The sequence below is a fragment of the Ranitomeya variabilis genome, chromosome 4 (assembly GCF_051348905.1).
Source record: "Ranitomeya variabilis isolate aRanVar5 chromosome 4, aRanVar5.hap1, whole genome shotgun sequence".
NCBI classification, from domain to species: domain Eukaryota; kingdom Metazoa; phylum Chordata; class Amphibia; order Anura; family Dendrobatidae; genus Ranitomeya; species Ranitomeya variabilis.
Genome location: NC_135235.1, coordinates 244854268 through 244877024, shown reverse-complemented (window position 1 = coordinate 244877024; position 22757 = coordinate 244854268). Strand labels below are relative to the sequence as shown.

The 22757-nt window shown below is 46.9% G+C and overlaps 2 protein-coding genes across 6 annotated transcripts in view; one reads left to right on the top strand and one right to left on the bottom strand.

The window, feature by feature from the left end:
- LOC143764132 (neurotrimin-like) overlaps nt 1–22757 on the top strand; it is a 971575-nt gene that overhangs the window by 931023 nt on the left and 17795 nt on the right. For 2 of the 4 annotated variants that reach the window (XM_077249347.1, XM_077249346.1), the window contains 2 exons: nt 4284–6586; nt 6913–7427. The exons of 1 other annotated variant lie outside the window; for it this stretch is intronic. In XM_077249347.1, coding sequence (XP_077105462.1) covers nt 4284–4402 — 119 coding nt within the window. In that variant the 3' untranslated portion in view covers nt 4403–6586; nt 6913–7427. Of the gene's footprint in view, nt 1–4283; nt 6587–6912; nt 7428–22757 lie in introns of those variants that run through there. One more of the 4 variants, XM_077249348.1, reaches the window with a different exon arrangement.
- LOC143764133 (opioid-binding protein/cell adhesion molecule homolog) overlaps nt 9652–22757 on the bottom strand; it is a 179194-nt gene continuing 166088 nt past the window's right edge. For both annotated transcript variants that reach the window (XM_077249350.1, XM_077249349.1), the window contains 4 exons: nt 18634–18768; nt 17381–17501; nt 13426–13577; nt 9652–10916 (listed from right to left, as the gene is read on the bottom strand). In XM_077249350.1, coding sequence (XP_077105465.1) covers nt 10819–10916; nt 13426–13577; nt 17381–17501; nt 18634–18768 — 506 coding nt within the window. In that variant the 3' untranslated portion in view covers nt 9652–10818. The remainder of the gene's footprint in view (nt 10917–13425; nt 13578–17380; nt 17502–18633; nt 18769–22757) is intronic.

Sequence of the window (22757 nt, the reverse complement as noted above, 5' to 3'; positions counted from 1 at the left end):
CTGCTGTGACCCATCCCCTCCATCATCAGACTATGGGGTGACGCTCCATGCTGCTATGACCCATCCCCTCCATCATCAGACTATGGGGTGATGCTCCATGCTGCTGTGACCCATCCCCACCATTATCTGACTATGGGGTTATGCTCCATGCTGCTGTGACCATCCCCTCCATCATCAGACTATGGGGTGACGCTCCATGCTGCTATGACCCATCCCCTCCATCACCAGACTATGGGGTTATGCTCCATGCTGCTGTGACCCATCCCCACCATTATCTGACTATGGGGTTATGCTCCATGCTGCTGTGACCATCCCCTCCATCATCAGACTATGGGGTGATGCTCCATGCTGCTATGACCCATCCCCTCCATCATCAGACTATGGGGTGACGCTCCATGCTGCTGTGACCCATCCCCACCATTATCTGACTATGGGGTGACGCTCCATGCTGCTATGACCCATCCCCTCCATTATCACACTATGGGGTGACCCATCCCCCTCCATTATCACACTATGGGGTTACTGCAGGCAGGGTAACACTGTGTCTGTATAGTCTTGTAGGTGTTGGCCAGCGGCTTTTGTCGCCGGCTCCACAGACCCACACGTGTGATGTCCCAGTCTTCTCCTCTTGTCTGCATTTGTCAGTCATATCAGAGAAAAGAGGGAGACACAAAAGCGCAAATAGGGTCTTATCAAACGTTACACAGAGTTCCCCACCAAGAGAACTAGTCACCTGATGAGATTGAAGGAAGGATATATATTAATGGCGGCTGCTGCAGATCCACAGGTCAGTGCAGGACCTGATTGAAACATACACTTAGGTGGGAAAAAAAGGACCATCCCTGTGATTGTACAATATTTGTGGTATGTCCTGATGAAGGGGTCACCTGAAACGCGAAGAATAAACCACGTTGAAACCTCTACAATTCTTGGAATTCTTGCGGCAATGCGGGGATGATCCTTTTTTCCTACCTAAGTGCACCTGTCAGTCATGTGACATGCCATCCTGTCTCGGGTCTTTGAGCCCGAGACTCCATAGACCATCGTCTACAGAGGGGTGTGGGGGAGTTTGATGTTCTATCCTTGCGGGTCTCCTGAGCTGACAAGTCCTGAGGCTTCTTGTTATGTGCACTCGCATGTGACGCTGACTGTAGGACTCTGGGTCTGAGGTCTGTGCAGCCATTCTCGAATATTTCTCCTGGCAGCCAGCTTTTCTGCACCTACCTCCGTAATGAGCGTCTCAGACACTGCTTCCGACCTTAACCTAAATTGCGGTGTTCGTCTTTTCTTGCTTTTGTTGTCCCTAACAAACACAGGATTAATTAGTCAGCTAGAGGTTCAGTGAGGTAACGGCAGGAGTCAGGCGTCAAATAGAAAGTGGGTCTCATATGCCGGGCACTTAAAGGGAACCTGTCACCAGTTTTATTGCCTATCAACTAAAAATATCATCTAATAGAGTGTGAGCTATACATTCCCCAACTACTTGTGAAACCCCCGGACTCCCCATGAATCCCCCATAAGAACCTTTTATATTTCTCCCGCTCTGTATGGAAATATCCTCAGTCCGGACCGATGGGCGTTGGTTCTGGCCCCTCTCCCAACCCCAAATCGGTGTGCTGTACGCATTCCGTTCTGTGAATAGCGGCGTTCGCATACAGGCCCGCGCGTGCGCCTTCAAATTGCCTTCTGCGCATACACAGTATGCTTTGCCCAACTGCGGGCAAAGCCAAAAAGCATTAGTGCGCATGCACAGGTAAACTACGTCCCGGAACACCGCGAAAGACTTCAGGGACATAGTACTTTCGGAGCATGCGCACTAATGCTTCTCGGCTTTGCCCGCAGTTGGGCAAAGCATACTGCGCACGCGCAGAAGGTAATACGTACAGCACGCCGATTTGGGGTGGGGAGAGGGTCCAAAACCAATGCCCATCGGACCGGACCGAGGATATTTCTATACAGCGCGGGAGAAATATAAAAGGTTCTTATGGGGGATTCATGGGGAGTCGGGGGGTTTCACAAGTAGTTGGGGAATGTATAGCTCACACTGTATTAGATGATATTTTTAGTTGATAGGCAAAAAAACTGGTGACAGGTTCCCTTTAATAAATAAAAGCGATGAACATGCCCTATGGATGAGAAGCTTCTGACCTTCTGTACACGTGGCCATCTGCTGTATGCTGCTTGCACTGCACATTCACAAATGATCAGCGCCATTTATACTTCTAATTTATCTCTGGGGAGCTTTTCTTTCTGCAGGTTACGATATCTTTTACACTATCAATCTCAGTCTTTTATTTGCTGTTCCCTTTTACACTTTTGGCTTTAGAGAGGCTTAATATTGGGGGCATGTAAGAGCCAGGTGATGTAGGCTCCGCGCTGGTCTGGCATCTTCAGCACTTTGTGGGTTTGATGATGGTGGATCCACATAGGTCTAATTTCCTGCATTGAGCAGGGGGTTGGACCAGATGATCCAGGAGGTCCCTTCCAACTCTACCATTCTATGATTCTAATCTTGGTGGCTACGTGTGTCAATGATGATGACTCCGTGTGGGTCTAACGGCAGCTCTGGGTAGGTCTGACCGTGGTGACGGCTCCAGGTGGGTCTGACTATATCTCTCTGGTTGGGTCTGATCATGGTGGCGGCTCCAGGTGGGTCTGACGATGATGACTTTGGGTGGGTCTGATCATGGTGACGGCTCCAGGTGGGTCTGATGATGATGACTCTGTGTGGGTCTGACGGCAGCTCTGGGTAGGTCTGATCATGGTGACGGCTCCAGGTGGGTCTGACTGTATATATCTCTGGTTGGGTCTGATCATGGTGGCGGCTCCAGGTGGGTCTGACGATGATGACTTTGGGTGGGTTTTATCATGGTGGCGGCTCCAGGTGGATCTGACTGTATCACTCTCTGGTTGGGTCTGATCATGATGGTGACTCTAGGTGGCTTTGAGTATGATGACTCTGTGTGGGTCTGATGGCAGCTCTGGGTGGGTCTGGTCATGGTGATGGCTCCAGGTGGGTCTGACGATGGTGACTCTGTGGGTCTGACTGTAGCTCTGTCTGGTTGGGTCTGATCATGGTAGCAGCACAGGGTAGGTCTCATGATGATGGTGACAGCGTCAGTTGGGTCAGATTACGTTGCCTTTGGTTGGTTCTGATTATGGCAACTCCACATGGGTCTAATGACATCGGCTCTGTGTGGTTCTGACTGTGGGAGCTCTGGGTGGGTCTGATAATGGTGACTGTGTGTGGGTCTGACGGCAACCCTGGGTGAGTCTGACGAGGATGGAAGCTTTTGGGTGGGTCTGACAATGATGGCGGTGGCGCCAGTTAAGGTTGGTTCTGCTGTTTCGGGTGGTTCGGATGATGGCATCTCCACATGGGTCTGATGATGTCTGCTCTGTGTGGTTCTGTGGATGGCAGCTCCAGGTGGTTCTGACGACGTCGGCTCCACATGGGTTGTCAGCTCCATGGACATCCGCGCATATGTGCTAGTGGTGGCATCATGATGATAAGGATCTTTGTAAAGTGAGCCTTTCTTAGTGATAACATGGCCTCTCCTTGCGTCTTTGCACATCTGATTGTACACAATAATGAGCGCCTGAGTCTGCAGCTACAGAGATCTTGTCGGAGGAATAATGAAGTGTTCATCGATCGGCAGTGCTGAAATCTGTGTGGCACATGGCAGCTTGTAGAGGAGGTCTGCAGGTGCAGAGGAGGGAGTCTTATCTGCGAGCAGATGCTTCATTCTTAGGGTATGTGCACACGTAGGTGGGATGCCTGCGGATTTTTCCGCACCTGTTTCTGTAAATCCGCAGGTAAACCGCAATGCGAATTACCGCGGATTTTATGCGTTTTTTGTGCGGATTCCACCTGCGGTTTTACACCTGTGGATTCCTATTATGGAGCAGGTGTAAACCGCTGCAGAATCCGCACAAAGAATGAACATGCTGCAGAATAAACAACGCTACGTTTCCACTTGTTTTTTTCCACAGCATGTGCACTGCGGATTGTGTTTTCCATAGGTTTACATGGTACTGTAAACTCATGGTAAACAGCTGCAGATCCACAGCGTCAAAACAGCTGCGGATCCGCAGCGTGTGCACATAGCCTTACACTTCTCCTTGTGGTCGTTTTCCTTCTTTTCTAGTGGTGTTTCTGTCTTATGTCGTTGCCTCGTTTGGATCTGAAGTCACGTTTCCACCATGTTTCTCTTTTCTCTCTTGCGCTTGTCTATGATCTCGCTTTCTGTATGCTTAATTTTGTGGTCTGCCTCTCTCCTCAGGGCCCGGAGCAGTTCACGATGGGAACAGCGGCTCTCCTCGATGTCTCCTCTGCACTCCTATGTTTCTCCTCTTCTTCGCGCTTTCTCTGTCTCTTCTACTTCCACCTGCTCAATTTTGACAAATGCAATTCATTGTCTGAGGTCCTCACAGGAGGGAAACAACGATTCTAAAATAAAACAAGTGAAATAAAAAGAATTTACAAAATCTGATGTCGCAAAATATTACGAAAAAAAAGCAAAAATAAAAAAAAACTGCAAGTGATTGTTTAATCCCGGACACTGCTGAAAAAACACCACCATCTGCACCTTCTTGGTGAAGGAACTTTTGCAGGGTGCAGCCGGGGGAACGGGCAGATCCAAGGACTGAGCTGAGCCACTCGACTAACCACTGGCCGATGCTCATGTGACTTTGTTCTCTTCATTTCAGAAGTAAATACCACATCTCAGTGTCCCTGATGAAGCAAACCATGGACTGTGTCTCTCCAATTTATCTCCAGGGAACGGCTGGCCGATCACTTATGCAATTCCCTTTCTACAACCAGGACACCTGCAGAGCATAGCTCAACCCGACTTACTGCTGGGAGACTGGCTGAGCAATATTTAAACTTTCCACTGTTGGGGTATCCTTCTCTCTGGGGTGGCTGGGATCAGTGGAGCTGCCTTCTGTAGGTCTTCCCTGTTGAGAAAAGGGATTGTGTTGAACGAGAGTGGTCACCATCTTCTGCTTGTAAAATGTGCCCACCACAGGAGGTCCTATGTATGTCCGCTGGAAGAGATTTAAATTCATCAATGTGTGGACGTCATGAGCGGTAGACTACCAGCCTTGGGGGATCTCCTGGAAGCTGGTGGCTTTGGATCATCCATTCCTTGGTTTCCCCTTTATCTGAATGTGATGTCAGTAAGATTATAATGTAGAAGTTAATTTTTTGATTATTAAATGGAAGAAACATTCTGAACATACTAGTATGATGTCCCCAGCTAGGCGGCCATATAGCATGAGACGAGGAGTGACGCACAAACGCCTACGCTTCGCTTCATGGTCTTCAGGTGTGATGGATGAAGCCACTGTCATGAGTGATGAGCGCACACTGTCCGTTCCATGTGTGAATGCAGATGATGTGGTTACAGACAGGTGAGAAGGTGTATTATCAACTGGCCGATCAAAGGCATGGCGCAGGCACAATGATCCGGTCATGAGTCATGGGAGTGGTTGTTAAAAGAATTGTCTAGGGTTGGGAAACATGGCTGCCTTCTTACCATAGTATTGCCACTTCGGACTACAGGTCGTGTGCAGTGTAGCATAGCAGCAATATTCACTAACATTGAGTCTAGATGCAGTACCAGACACAACCTGTGCACAAGGGGAGCACTGTCTCTGGCAGGAGCCATCAAAGTTTTTCTAATCCCACGCAAACTTTTAGTATATAAGATCCCAGCTGTATGTGTCAGTGTTTTACTGATCTCCCCCAAAACACACACAACCATTCATTGTGCTGGCGCCGACTCCAGAGGCCTCCATTCAAATAGTTGTGTTATTAAAGCCCAGCATCACGGCACGTGACGCATGCACACGACCCCACAAGTCTTCATGTCTTCAGCTCCATCTTAGCATGTTACATAGAACCCACTTGTCTTCCTCTCTAGGTGATCACTATTATGCCCACCTTTATCAAAATGGTGGTGTGACATTCTCTGCCATATATTGGACAGTCTCTCCATGCTGCACAGACTTGTCTAGTGTGAGACCTTTACACATGAACAGGAGAGGGGGCAGCTAAGGGCTTTCAGGGTACTGGGATGTATCTTGGTGGATGAGGCTCACCGCACACGTCACTGCCTCCACCCTGCACTACTCTTTATCTTCAGATGATTTACAATGCTGAAACTTTCTGAGCACAAATGTTCATATATTACCTTCTCTGTGGTTTGGTTTCTGCATGGATTATTTCCCACTGATCAATCACTGGATATCTGATACATATACATGTATACAGCGCAAGGACAGGTAAACACCTTGGATGTCCCTGTGACCTGACTCCCAGCCTGGGAGGATCACTAGGTCTGTGTATATCACATATGTGATGGATGTAATGTCCAGGACATCCTTCTGACCTAATGTCCTTCCCTGGGAGGATCACTAGGTCTGTGTATATCACATATGTGATGGATGTAATGTCCAGGACATCCTTCTGACCTGATGTCTTCTGTGGGAGGATCGCTAGGTCTGTGTATATCACATATGTGATGGATGTAATGTCCAGGACATCCTTCTGACCTGATGTCTTCTGTGGGAGGATCACTAGGTCTGTGTATATCACATATGTGATGGATGTAATGTCCAGGACATCCTTCTGACCTGATGTCTTCTGTGGGAGGATCACTAGGTCTGTGTATATCACATATGTGATGGATGTAATGTCCAGGACATCCTTCTGACCTAATGTCCTTCCCTGGGAGGATCACTAGGTCTGTGTATATCACATATGTGATGGATGTAATGTCCAGGACATCCTTCTGACCTGATGTCTTCTGTGGGAGGATCACTAGGTCTGTGTATATCACATATGTGATGGATGTAATGTCCAGGACATCCTTCTGACCTAATGTCCTTCCCTGGGAGGATCACTAGGTCTGTGTATATCACATATGTGATGGATGTAATGTCCAGGACATCCTTCTGACCTGATGTCTTCTGTGGGAGGATCGCTAGGTCTGCATATATCAAATATGTGATGGATGTAATGTTCGGGACATCCCTGTGACCCGATTTCCTCCTACAAAAGAATCCAGTCCTGAACAGTAAAATCCTTATCATCCTCTTCCTACATTATATATCTAGTATCTGTAGAGCAGAAAGACCATGTTGGAAATGATGAGAACCGTCCATGGGAATGCTGCACAAGTTTCTTATATTCCTGATGGTGACGGCTCCTGCTGATCCCGGTCAGGGGATGGGGATTGTATGTATAGAGTGTAAGCTCCTCGGGGCAGGGGCTCCTATCCTCCACCTCAACATTTAGTAGCTGTCCTTCTCACTATTGTTTGTTACTGTATTATATTTTCTTTATATTTGTAATAATCTTGTAAAGAGCTGAGTACACTGTTAACATGATATAAATATACTGAGACATACGTACCATGGTCCATCCGCGTGTGTGTGGTAATGTGCCGCCCTCCATTGTGCAGGCTGGAAGTTATGGGGTGTATCTGACCTCATGACAGAAGGAACAAATGTGACCAGGTGCCGCTGCTGCGACCGTGACCTGTGCTGCGACCGTGACCTGAGCTGCAACCGACTGTTGTTGTAACCTGCCATGAACCTGACAGCTGCTGTGACTGACTGCTGCTGCGACTCTGACTGCTGTTGTAACTATGACTGCTACTGTGATTGTGACCTGCTATGAACCTGACCGCTGCTGCGACCATGACCTCTGCTGTAACTATGACTTCTGCTGCGACTCTGACCGCTGCTGTAACTATAACTGATGCTGTGATTGTGACCACTACTGTGGCCGTGACCACTGCATACACTTGTGTGTTGTGTGGGGGGCTTCACCATCTCGAACTGACCATAGAAGACGTCACGCTGAGGAGAACGTGTGGGTCTACATTGTTGACGCCTGTTTCTTATGTTAATTTTATTTATTTTTTTTTATTTAAGACAAGTTACGCGAGGGAGATGCCTGTTCTTCATGGCCGAGTAATGCCAGAAACACGACATTTCCTGGGCTACGAAGGTGTCAGATGTTCTGTTATTGGCGCCCCAGAGTCTGGAGTCTCGCACAAATGTAATAAGTCTACAGCCAGAAAGTAAGTGATTATGGCGGCAGCCATCTTGCCGGGGCTTGTGTGTGTGAATAGCAGTTTGGCCCTTTATTTCCAGCATGCACGCTCAGTGGGCTGTGCAGACAGTGAGTGCGCAGCCTGGGAAGTGTCAGTGCGACAAGTGCAGGATTGATTGAGAGTCGCCTAAAGAAACTTCGAAAATTGTAAAGGAAAAAAAAAAAAGCACTTCTGGAGGCAGCGAACCCGACGAGTTCTGTAGATGATGTGCCGGGTATGGCTATGTTCACATGCAGCATTTGGGGTTTTTTGTTTACAAATATAAGCTGCGTTTTATACTAGCAAAGCTTTGAGATTTCAGAACTCCCTGCTCACGTGGTTTTTATATCCTGACTGAATTAGAGAACAGCAGTGTTTTTGATATATGCAGCGTGTCAATTCTTTTATTACTTTTGCACTAATTTTTTTCTATGGGGGAAAAAGCACACAAACATCTACAAGTTTTGCTTAGTTTCTAGAGAGAAGGCTGCACTACGTGGATAGAACGCATATAATCCATACCCCAAAAAAAAGTGCAGATAAAAAAAACGCAGCAAAACTGCCATTTTGAATGTAACATTTTTACAGCCAAGAGAGCAGATTTGGTCTGTAGCAGAAATGCCGCGACTGACCCGAGCCGATGTATAATGGTGGTCTATAGACCAACAACGTGGTGCATGGATGGTGGATAGTATATGGACGGTGCTTGCTATATGGCTGATGTTTCTATAGAGGATACTCCACATCACTGCAGAATATCTGTATTGTGGCTGAATCTGCCCCTATGTGTCCTCCTGATTGCACCTTCAGCTCATCTGTCCTTGGTCCAGAGAAGAGAATAAGCAGCAGTCAGATTGGTCTCCGTGTTTTAGACTCCTACATCCAGAAACCTTGGTCATCATCAGACTTTCCTGTCCCAAACACTTTATACTCCTTCCTCTCCACCTGCAGCCCCACTCCGCCAGGTCTTTTCCTCCAGACCCATCTGCTCAGGTCCCCATCCTACAGACTATTCTCTCCTCCTCTAGACCCGCTCCATATGCACCTCAATTTCTTCTGCTCCTTTGACCTCCTCAGCCAGACCTCTGACCCTGTCGTTCAGACTCTGGTTTCCTCCCAAGACTTCTGTCTCCCATCTAGAATCCTCTGGTACTGTCTCCTACTCCCCCATATGGATTTGTCTTCTCCTTCAGACCCCTCTCTTTCCTTCTCCAAGATTACTATATATAAAGCACACAAGATACACCTACACTCTGCTGTATATAAATTACATAGGATTCACTGTGCTTGTTGGTGAGGGTCTTATTGGTGAGGGTCCCACCTCTTGCTGTACTCCGTTAAATCCACCCCATTTTACTCCTGTTCATGGGAACGATGGAATGTTCGCCAGTGTCACCATACTGCTGCGTCATGTGCATATGAAAGGTTAATGTGCCATCACCTGTGACCTGATTAGCGACCACTGCTTGTGTCCATGCGGCCTGGAATTGCCGGTTATACTGGAAGATTGGCACGGCTATTCGTGTGCAGAACATTGAGAGAGGAGTGGATACAAATGTCCGACTTTATTGACACATCACAGGATTACAACCATCAAACGTTCCTCACTTAGAAAAGTTTACAAACGCGGTGTAACATGCAGCCATCCGGCCATGTCCACACTGACCAACGTGGGTCTGACATGCCAGTTATCCGCCCGTGTCCACACTGATCAACGTGGGTCTGACATGCCAGCCTCCTAAAGATAAGATCCCAAATTCAAATTTTACCTCAACAAGCCCCAAGTGTGCTTCTCCAAAGAGGCGATCTACTGCTAAAGTAACTACTGGAGTGCTGCAGAGCATTGCACTTCCCAGTAATACAGTGACCTGTGTCTCTCCGCAATGCTTTGCATTGACTGGACACTATTCCACTTACTGTTCTTCCACATTGGGAATGGTGGGCGGATGGTGGAATCTAAAGGCAGGGAGTATTTGCTGTAATTTAAGAAGTGGGACCCTGACTAAACATCCAAAGGTCTGCAGCCTCCTCATAATGCCTGAATGTAAGCAGTTTCTTTATTAATGCTGGAGATGCTTGATACCATAACCATCAGAACTGTGGAATGAGCCGGTGTGATGGCAAGCAGGGTGGTTGTGTCTTTTCCAGCCTCCATATTCAGGCCATAATCTTTATTGCATTGCACACTGAATGGAATAGGTGGGGGCAAAGGCAGATTACAAGCTGTTTGGTCAATCATCTCGTTACACACGTGTCCTTTATCTGTGATCGTCACATCCACAGTTTACCTACTTTCCACAAATCTTTCAGCCAGAGCCTGAGTATGTCCTAGCAGCACTCCGAGTGTCCAGGGCGTCCTTTGTGGATTTATCCTAACACCGGTGGTACAACCATTCCCTGGATTATGGGAGATCACAGTCTTTTATTCTTCCACTCTCTCTCATTGGTACATGCCTGCAGAGCATCACACGGGATTTACAAAGACACCAACACAAGAAACCATCTCCAGCTCCCGAGCATCTGAGGTTGAGCCACTCATGGAGGTTGAACCATAGGCTAGCCATCAATCTCCCGCAATGGCCAAGGGAGGATGAAGGATTGAAGCGTCATCCACAATTTTAAGAGTCTCTCCCGAGGGTGGATGAAAATGACTATTGTGTTTGGAGCTTCTGGATGTCTTTCTACAGCTCCCACCTCCATGCTGTCTACACCATCAAAATGAACTGAGAAAATAGAGGACAGAGCACCAGAGGCAGGTGGCGGCCAGGGTGCTGGAGGCCGAGTTACTCCTGTTCTGCGATGTTCCAGGACCTGACAGGAGAAAAATGCAAAGTAGTAAATTTAGAAATGGCTCCTGTCTGGGAGAAAGAGGGAGAACCGAGAGCAAGGGAATTAACTTATCAAATCCCCAAACAAAAATACATTGTAAATGAAGGCAAAAAGGATCTCTCCAGAGGAGGTGATACGGAGCAGAGGTGCTGGCTTCAAAGACAAGCAACACGTTATCAAAACGGAGAAGAATCATCTCCTCCATGATTGATGGAGGAATTTATTTGGATGTTGGACAGGAGTGGCAACTCAGAGGAAACTCTGACTCTTCTTTGTATTTACTATCGGGATTCACTAGTATCCCGGATAACACCCCACCACAACTGTGAGCAAGAAATATGTATCTGTACTAGGAGGACCACTGCTAGAACACTTTCCCTCATTGTAAATTATCACTGGCCTGGAAAGTACACACTGAAGGACAAAATACAGACCATATTCTAAAAAAAGAGAGAGACAGTGGAGGACTACACATGGAGTGGATGATGGATAGGAGCACAGGACAGACAGTCGGAAGAACTACATGCGGGATGGATGATGGACAGGAGAACGGGACAGACAGTGGGCAAGACCACTAGACATGGGGCAAATGGTAAGCGGGAGCACTAGACACGGAGTGGAAGATGGACAGGAAAAGAGGACAGATGGTAGTCGGAATCACTAAAAAAAGGGGTGGATGGTGGACAGGTGCACAAGACATGGGCTGGATAATGCACAGAAGCACAGGACAGACAGTAAGTGGGAGCACTAGACACGGGGTGGATGGTGGACAGGAGAACAGGGCAGACAGTAGGCAAGACCTCTAGACATGGGGTAAATGGTAAGCGGGAGCACTACACACTGGGTGGATGGTAGACATGAGACACTAGACATGTGACAGAAGTACATGACAGACAGTAAGCGGAAACGATAGAAACAGGTTGGACAGTAGTATTAGACAGGGCGTGGATGATGGATAGGAGCACCAGATACAGTGGATGATCGACAGAACAGGTCAGACAGTAGGCAAGACCACTAGACATGGGGAAAATGGTAAGCAGGAGCACTAGTCATGTGGTGGATGATGAACAGGAGCACAGGACAGACGGTAATCTGAAGCATTAGACATGGAGTGGATGATGGACATGAGCACTAGACATGGGCTGGATAATGGTGAATCCTGCTTTGAGCAGAGGGTTGGACCAGATGACCCAGGAGGTCCCTTCTAACTCTACCATTCTATGCATAGAAAGAAGCACAGACAGACAGTAAGTGGGAGCACTAGAAACAGGGTGGATGGTAGACAGGAGCACTAGACATGGGCTGGATAGTTGATAGAAGCACGGGACAGATAATATGTGGGAGCACTAGACACAGGGTGGATGGTGGAGGGTAGTAAAGGGCAGACGGTCGTTTGAAGCACTAGACACGGGGTGGATGATAAAAGAATAGGCCAGACAATAAGCAAGACCACTAGACATGGGGCAAATGGTAAGCAGGAGCACTAGATAAGGAGTGGACGGTGGACATGAGCACTAGACATGGTGAATGGTGGACAGGAGCACTAGACATGGGCTGCATAGTGGACAGAAGCATAGGACAGGCAGTAAGCGGAAACAATAGAAACAAGGTGGATGGTGGACAAAAGCACAGGACAGACAGTAGTCGGAAGCACTAAACACGGAGTGGATGGTGGAAGTGAGCACTAGACATGGGCTGGATAATGGACAGAAGCACAGGACACACAGTAAGCGGGAGCACTAGAAACAGGGTGGATGGTGGACAGGAGCACTAGACACGGGGTAGATGCTGGACAGGAGCTAAGGGTAGACCGAGATCTAGACACAAGGTGGATGGTGGACAGAAGCATGGAGCAGAAGATAGGCGGGAACACTAGACATAGGGGTGGATAGGAGCATAGTGCAGATGATAGGCAGTCACCAGCCAGAGGGTGGACAGGAGTATCAGACACTGGGCAGACAGTAAATTGGAGTACCAGACACGAGGCAGACAGAAGGACCAGGCATAATCCAGAACTTTAGACACAGATAGATAAGCACCGACCTCAAAACAAGAGGGATAAATATGTGAGGAATACACAGAGCAGATTGTGGGTGGGTCAGTGTTCCCTAACTACGGTCCTCAAGAGTCAGCAACAGGTCATGTTTTCAGGATTTCCTTAGTTTTGCACAGGTGATAATTGCATCACCTGGACAGACAAGAATTCAATTACCTGGGCAATACGAAGGAAATCCTGAAAACATGACCATTTGGTGACTTTGAGGACCAAGGTTGGGGAAAACTGGGGTAGACTGTAGAGGGGTCGAGACACTGGATTTTTCTCAAAAGCCCTTAACACTTTTGCAGATATTTTCCCTTTAACTATAGATAAGACTGAACTGGAAATATTGGACCACTGCTTCTAGTTTGAATGCTGCAGACAATGACAACCTTTTGGATGTTTAGTGAATTTCTTGCGAGTTGGGGACCCCTTCATTGTGATGTTACTCACCGTACAAAATGACGCTGGCATTGCTGTTCCCCAGTTTATTTGATGCCACACATGTGTAGTTGCCGTAGTCCTTTTCGGATACATTGAAGAAGGTCAGTATTGATATTTGGTCTTTGTTATCAATCCTTACCCCATCTAGTCCGTTGGACAACCTGTGATGAACAGACATATTAAATCTAGAATTCATACTGGAGCAACAGCAATGTGGATTATTCATTAGATTATCATCCTGGAACATTCTAAGGCACACTACAATTTGCATCAGCATAAGGCCTGGAGCGCAGATGGGCAGGATCAGGCAAAGTTGAGTTTAACTATGGCTCAAATATCATGGCTGGGTGTTTCCTGGATTAGATGGAGCTGAGCTTGACTATTAATCTCATATTTGGCCAGGGCAATGGACATATCCCTGCGCTGCTGGAGAAAAGAGATTTCATGGCCGGGCTTCTCCTGGATCCGAAGGAGCAGAGTACGATTTGGGCAGCACGGTAGCTCAGTGGTTAGCACTGTTGCTTTTCAGTGCTGGGGTTCTGGGTTCAAATCCCACCAAGGACAACATCTGCAAGGAGTTTGTATGTTCTCCACGCGTTTGCATGGGTTTCCTCCCACACTCCAAAAATACATACTGATAGGGAATTTAGATTGTGAGCCCCATCGGGGACAGCGATGATAATGTGTGCGGAATATGTTAGCGCTATAAAAAAAATATTATTATGGCTCTGGTATCCTGGCCGGGCTTCTCCTGAATCAGAGAAGGGTTTGACTATGGTGCCCGTATCGTTGTTTCTCTTGGATTAGACCAAGCAGAGTACGATTATAGTTCCCTTATGGCCGGGTGTGTTCTGGATTAGACTGTGCAGAGTACGATTATGGCTCTCTTATCATGGCTGGGCGTCTACTGGATCAGAAGAAGCAGAGTACGATTGTGGCTCTGGTATCATGGCCGGGCTTCTCCTGGATCAGAAAGAGAAGGGTTCGACTATGGTGCACGTATCGTGGCCGGATTTTCTTGGATTAGACCAAGCAGAGTATGATTATGGTTCCCTTATTATGGCCGGGCGTCTACTGGATCAGAAGGAGCAAAGTACGATTATGGCTCCGGTATCATGGCCGGGTGTCTCCTGCATCAGACAGAGTAGAGTATGATTATGGCTCCGGTATCATGGCCGGGCATCTCCTGCATCAGAAGGAGGAGAGCATGATAATTACTCTCTGCGCAACTGCTAATAATATATAGCTAGACACTCAGATGAGGCTCTCCTGTTACAATTAATTTTTGAGATGGAAATTTTCTCAGCGGAGTACAAGTTATTTCCACAGAGCCAATCATATACACTGCTCAAAAAAATAAAGGGAACATTTAAATAGAATATAACTCCAAGTAAATCAAACTGTCCACTTAGGAAACAACAGTTTGACAATCAATTTCACATGCTGTTGTGCAAATGGAATAGACAACAGATGGAAATTATTGGCAATTATCAAGACACACAATAAAGGAGTGGTTCTGCAGGTGGGGACCACAGACCACATCTCAGTACCAATGCTTTCTGGCTGATGTTTTGGTCACTTTTGAATGTTGGTTGTGCTTTCACAGTCTCACAGTCTTGGTAGCATGAGACGGGCTCTACAACCCACACAAGAGGTTCAGGTACTGCAGCTCATCCAGGATGGCACATCAATGCGAGCTGTGGCAAGAAGGTTTGCTGTGTCTGTCAGCGAAGTGTCCAGAGCCTGGAGGCCAGTACACCAGGAGACGTGGAGGGGGGCCGTAGGAGAACAACAACCCAGCAGCAGGACCTCAGCCTTTGTGCAAGGAGGAACAGGAGCACGGCCTGAGCCCTGCAAAATGACCTCCAGCAGGCCACAAATGTGCATGTGTCTGCACAAACGGTTAGAAACCGACTCCATGAGGATGGCCTGAGTGCTCAACGTCCACAGATGGGGATTGTGCTGACAGCCCAACACCGTGCAGGATGCTTGGCATTTGCCACAGGACACCAGGATTGGCAAATTTGCCACTGGCACCCTGTGCTCTTCACAGATTAAAGCAGGTTCACACTGAGCACATGTGACAGTCTGGAGACGCCCTGGAGAGCGAGCTGCTGCCTGCAACATCCTTCAGCATGACCGGTTTGGCATTGGCTCAGTAATGGTGTGGGGTTGCATTTCTTTGGAGGGCCACACAGCTCTCCATGTGCTCGCCAGAGGTAGCCTGACTGCTACCAGGTACAGAGACGAGATCGTCAGACCCCTTGTGAGACCATATGCTGGTGCGGTTGGCCCTGGGTTCCTCCTAATGCAGGACAATGCCAGACCTCATGTGGCTGGAGTGTCAGCAGTTCCTGCAAGATGAAGGCATTGAAGCTATGGACTGGCCCGCCCGTTCCCCAGACCTGAATCCGATTGAACACATCTGGGACATCATGTCTTGCACCATCCACCAACGTCATATTGCACCACAGACTGTCCAGGAGTTGGTGGATGCTTTAGTCCAGGTCTGGGAGGAGATCCCTCAGGAGACCATCCGCTGCCTCATCAGGAGCATGCCCAGGCGTTGTAGGGAGGTTATACAGGCACATGGAGGCCACACACACTACTGAGCATCATTTCCTTGTCTTGAGGCATTTCCACTGACGTTGGATCAGCCTGTAACTTCATTTTCCACTTTGATTTTGAGTATCATTCCAACTCCAGCCCTCCGTGGGATATTAGTTGTGATTTACACTGATAATTGTTATGTTTTATTGTTCAACACATTTCACTATGTAATGAATAAAGATTTACAACTGGAATATTTAATTCAGTGATATCTAAGATATGGGATTTTAGTGTTCCCTTTATTTTTTTGAGCAGTATAGATCTATGGTTGAACGAAAGTACCGTAAGTGGAAAATAATGTACAATGTTTCATGTGTTTTTCTTGTTTTCTAAGAACACATTTTAGAATATGAAGGTTGTTTTTGTGACGACTTAATGACTTTCCCTGCTCCACTTTGAGGATTGTTAGAAATGGAGCAGAACGGAGAATTGTTTGGAATAGTCTTCTATGTAACACTTATACTAGATATAATTGCATAGAACTAATATCCTGACCAGATCTATATGCGGGGTGTTAGGAGGAGCGTTCCGGCTGTCTGTGGACTAAAAGGTCGGGTGACATGATGAAGCAGTAAAGGGATAACATTGTTGCACCCCTATATCTGTAGTAAGTTGTGTCCACTGGCGCCATTCCGGACCATGATGTCTGCAGATCCCTAATCACGGCTGCGCTCAGCGCTAGTCACTGCTGGCCCATCCAGGCCCCACTGCGAAATTGCTGACTACATAGATAATAGCAACCATGGATTCCTCTTATAAATATTAACATTGGTTTCTGTAAGTTGCAGTAAGGATCATGAAACTCCTCGCAGCAGCAGAGGCTCCGATTTGGCCGAGGCTCAGAATCGAGAAAAGATGCCAAAAGAAAATGCAAATGCCTAATAAACAATTCAGCAGCGGCCGCTGAATGTGAAATAATTCTTCACGCCAAAAATAGAGAAGCGTTTATTTATAATGCGCCCTCCTGCGATCTGCAGTGTGCGTCATGAAGGCAAAGATGGCAGCCAGCTCAGAACAGGCACGTCGCGTCAGGATGGGGTCCTGAACTAAAAAACAAAGTTCTTAAGCTGCACTCCAACACCAAACAGTATTCTCAGATTAAGGAGAGGTATTTATTTCTTCAGAACTAGCGCCCACCTCAGCTCTATATTTGAGCGTGGTATTGCAGCTCCACTTCGTTCTGCTGAATACCAGACAACAGTGGACAGGAGGAGAGCTGCTCCTGGAAGACCAGGAAAGACTACTGTCTAATCTCGAAATGTGGCACCATTCTCAACCATGCCACAGCATCCAGGAGCCCTGGACTTTACTGTTCTTCCACCTTCATGACATTCCCCACAGATAATGACATCACCTGGTGTCCTCCTTATACCAATGGAATTCTGCCAGCGGGACGGCCAGGGCAGTGCAGCGCAGCATCCCCTTCTGACCAACAGATGCCCCGGTGTTTCTAGTATCAGAGATGTAGGGAGGATCTGTGGAGGAAATGTAGTGAGAGATGAGTCCTCCAAGTGCTCCTCCGGTGAGGCGGTCCCCACTGGGGAATATTCTATTGGGTGACATATACCTAATATATTCTGTGGAGCTTTACAATTGGAGAAGGATGGATTGCCACTATAACTTTGCTATAACCCTCTGATGTCACCCCATCCCACCTTTTGTGTTCAGTAACATACGGACCATGACTTCACGAGAGAAGACATTTCTTAGGCTCTTCTGTTTATTGGTGTCTTTATAGGGACCAGTTTGAGGGTTTTCATTAAGGTTAACCCTTTGTAAGATGGCCACCAGACGGGTCCTTGAGGGGAGATAAGCATCATCGCGGTTAGTAACTTCAGTGATGTGAGCTCAGAAAGCATGCTCCACCGCACACAGTGCTGAGAGAGTTATTAGGCCATTCCAGGTCCAGGTTTTACGAGTGGTCACAAGAGAAGGATCCAAATGACTGCTAACGAGTGATGAGCGAGTGTACTCATTGCTCAGGTGGTCTCCCCAGAATTTATAACTGCTCGGCCTTTAGTTTTTGTTGACACAGTTGCATGATTTACGGCTGCTAGCCAGCCTGAGTACATGTGGCTGTTGCCTGGTTGCTAGGGAATCCCCACCTGTATTCAAGCTGTCTATCAGCTGTAAATCATGCAGCTGAGGCAGTGAAAACTAAATCTCTGAGCACTTACAAAATACTCAAAGACCACCCGAGCGTGCTCAGGAAAACCCAAGCAACGAGTACACTCGCTCATCACTACTGCTAGCATAATCCCAACCCTTGGGGCCTGGTTTGGCAGATAAAATGGAGACTAAGTGTCATTCAGTGGCTTGGTCTGGAGATGTGTGGATCTCCCGTGTGTTTGTCTGTGCTAGGGCCAAAAGAACTGGACACTGTCCTGGGAGGGTGGAACCGCTATATTGTGTGGACTTTTTTTTAACTTTGTGCCAGAGAGGGCTGCTCTTTTGTTTTCTTCCCTGAGCGGTTCATGCAGTCTTAATAAACCTGCCTGGACCTTGTCATGAAACCAAAAAGAGAAAACTTTCTTTGTTACATTGTCATGAAACCGCAGCCGAGTACAAACCTCTACAATTTTGAGACAAAACATGAAGGATACTCACAATATACAGTGACTGTAACACGGCGCCACGCTGGGACTGCCACCTCATTGGCTGCACTGCATTCATATTCACCTGACTGTTCTCGTGTGATTCCGGTAATTTCTAAATATTCATCGTCACTCACAAACCTAAAAGCTGAAAGAATAATACTGCACTGAATATGAGGAGCACGGATACCATGGGTGCAGGGTTATATAGACCCCATCGGGGAACATTGTGACCTGGGCACTCAATCGGGTGACTAGATTGACATGTATGTATTCTCTGAAAGAAACCTAGGTGACGGCGCATCTTGACCCATCACAGCCCTGCTTAGCATTACTGCATCATATTCATGTCCTAGCAAAGGGTTACATGACTACTCTGGAGCCTTATGTTCTAGATATTGAATATGTCCACCCACCACTGAGGGGAAGATGCTGGATCACCACCTCCTCCTCCTCGATCATAATGGTGTCCACTGACAACTGTGGGGCAAATTGTGAGCTAGTGCTTCGTGGGTGGTAATTGTGTCCGACCACTGAGGGGCAGATTCTGGGCCACCACCTACTCTATAATAATGGTGTCTACCGACCGCTGAGGAGCAGATTCTGGGCCACAGTCTCCTCGATCATAATCGTGTCACTGACCACTGAGGGGCCAGTGCATCTTCCCTACTTTTTGAAGATGTTGACACGGATACAGGCAGACTAAAATAAAGGCTAAATCTGTGGAAATGGTCAGGCTTTATGTATGAATAAAGCGGGCTGCACACTAGTGATACTGAGGTTTCTTTTGCACAGTGTTTTACTGTCCAGAAATATACTGTGGTTGTTGTGCATTCCAGTGTGGAACGCAATCTTTAAAGCGCATGCCCAGTATTGTTCCCCCTTACCACAGGAAGTATTTGGAACTCCCGAGGCGTTCCACCGTGGAGCGCATACCGGCGTGACACACCGCTCATCTAAGTCGCGTACTGTGATTAGACTGTGACACTGCTTCTCGTGTGTTACCTTCTAAGTGGGTGCAGCTATCGGACCGCCTTGTATATGGCCACACACACCAACATGGCAGAATACCGCAGGCACACAGACAGAGAGACCCAGTGTCTTTACCACTGATTTTTTTTCAGGTGGGTGTGTTTGCTTCATTGATCTTTTTGTTTTCTGGGTGGGGTCCAGGCTATTTGGGTATGTTTGCTCATTGGAGCACCTTCTAGCCCTGGTTTCTATCAGGTCTCCTGATGAACCGAATGGACGGAGAAACGCGTCAAAGCGAGATCTCCTACATGGGATATGTCCCCTTTCATCTATTTCTTTCCATTGGTTGTGTATACCTTATTTGAATGTAGCTTTGAAAATTCGGGTTACACTTTCTTTTTGTATTTGGGCTTTAAGTTGATTGCATTGATATAAGCCCGATTTCCCATGGAAAGGAAGGTTTTACTCCATACGGATATTATACCTGTGGTGCTGGATATCATAGGGATACAGTGAATTTTTAAGTACGGTACTTATCGTCCTTGGTATCCCTTTGGGTTTTTTCTATTTTCCTGGTCAGATATAATAGATTATCCCTAACTTATTGCTGCAAAATTATTAATTTATCTATACTTCATCTCTTATCTTCAACCTTTGTTTTCCCACCTGTATAGTACAGGGAATAACAAGGAGAGATTGGGAAAGCTGTCATTGAGTGGGGCGCCAAATCGTTCTCACAGCCAGGCAGTGATCAGATGGGGTTTGACCAGGGACCTTGTAGGTTATTCCATGGATACTATCAGTCTATGCTTTTATTAGTATTTTGACCTATTTTTGTGTATCTCAACACTATCGTTTGGTCATATACACTGGGTGGTGTTTTTTTTTTTTTTAATAACTAACATTTAGGTCTAAGGGGTAAGGTTTCTCCTTGTGGAGAGTGACATACCAACTCTGGCTTGTCAAGTTAAGGAGGCTTACTCGCCGTGCAATGCTCCTCTGGTAAATGTAATATGCAAATTGCCTCTTCAGAGAAAAAGGACTTGAACTCTATAGCGCCACCTGTTGGAAGTAGCGATCCTACAAGTCACAATCAACCCTTTAACGAGTCTTGCAATATGACTTAAGATAAAAGCCAAATCAGTATCTCAATTCGCAGACACGGTGTTTCGGGCTGTTGGCACAGAGGCAGATTTTGGGCTACCACTTCAATGATAATGGTGTCTACCAACCTCTGAGGAATGGATTCTGGGCCACTACCTCATTGATGATAATAGTGTCCACGGACCACCGAGGAGCAGATTCTGGGCCATCATCTCTTCAATAATAATGTTGTCCACTGACTGGCAAATTCCGGGCCACCACCAGTACTGAAGGAGATGGCAGAAGACATTTTTGAACCACTCTCCATAATCTTTGAACAGGAGAAGTCCCAGAAGACTGGAAAAGAGCAAATGTTGTTCCTATCTTCAAAAAGGGGGAGGAAGGTGGACCCAGGGAACTATAGGCTGGTGAGTCTGACGTCTATACAAGGAAAGATCTTTGAACAAATTATTAAACAACATGTATGTAAGTACCTGGATAAGAATTAAGTGATTAACCAGTCAGCATGGGTTTGCAACTAATAAGGCCGGGTTCACATTGCGTTAAACCCGTCCGTTAGACGGACTACGTTACACCGCGGCATAACGCAGTGTAACGTAGTCCGTTAACGCCGCCACTGAATCCAATGTCGGACGCATCGCTAGCGCACGCCCACAATGGGCGTGTGCTAGGTACGTGCCGTCATTGAGTGACGGACCCCGAGACAGTCAGTGCGGGAAGCTGACGGCGAGGGACGTGACAGTCACCGGAATGTGAGTATGTAGTGTTTTTTTTTTTTTTTTAATTTACAATGGTAACCAGGGTAAACATCGGGTTACTAAGCGCGGCCCTGCGCTTAGTAACCCGATGTTAACCCTGGTTACCCGGGGACCTCGGCATCGTTGGTCGCTGGAGAGCTGTCTGTGTGACAGCTCTCCAGCGACCACACAACTACCATCGATCACGGCCAGGTCGTATCGCTGGTCGTGATCGTTGGTAAATCGTTTAGTGTAACGGTATCCTAAAGCTTGGAGATCAAGATAAAGCTTGGACACCTCAAAGTGTGCAAACGGTGTGTTGAGGACCTCCGAAATTGGTTCAAAGGTAAGAAAAAAGCTTTCCGTTATGGGATTCCTATGGTATGGCGAGAGCAAAAGAATCATAGTGACGATTGTTACTTTTGTTCATGCGATGTGAAAGGGTATAATTCAAAATGGAAGCATTCCATTTCATACTCCAATATTTACTCAGCAATTCGTCCCATCCCCCAAGGCCCCTGCTACCTTGGAAGAGATAACTAGCTCCGATGAAGGTGGAGTCATACCTGAACCAGATGATGAATCAAGTTCTGACTTTGAAAATGATACAAGACCAACATTGTTTACCCAGGAGGAGATGAATGATTTGGTAAGAGACTTGAATCTTCCCAAAGATGCTGCTGAGTTGCTCGGATCAAGGCTCAAAAGCAAGAATTTATTGTTGCCAGGAGTGTCTTTATCATGGTTCAGACATCGTGAAAATGAGTTCGTTCCTTACTTTGCCCAGGAAGATAAGTTAGTTTATTGCACCGATGTTGAAGATTTGATGGGTCAATTCAAAACCAATATAATTCAGCGCAATGGCGTCTTTTTATAGATTCTTCAAAAAGAAGTCTCAAACCAGTTTTACTCCACAACGGCAGTTTTTATGCTTCCATCCCTGTAGGTCATTCTGTACACCTCAAGGAAACCTACAAGAACTTGGAATTGGTTCTTCGTAAACTTAAATATGAAGACCACGGTTGGCATGTGTGCGGGGATTTGAAAGTCTTGTGCATGCTCCTCGGGCAACAAGCCGGGTATACCAAATACCCTTGTTTTCTGTGTCTACGGGACAGTCGAGACCAACAAAATCGGACCAAGAACAATTGGCAGCCGAGGGTGCTCACAGTTGGTGAAAAAAATGTCCTCCGATAAACTTTGGTTCCTCCCCATAAAGTTCTTCTACCACCTCCGCACATAAAATTGGGATTGATGAAGCAATTTGTAAAATCACTTCCAAAAGATGGAGAATGCTTCAAATACTTGGTCATCAAGTTTCCAG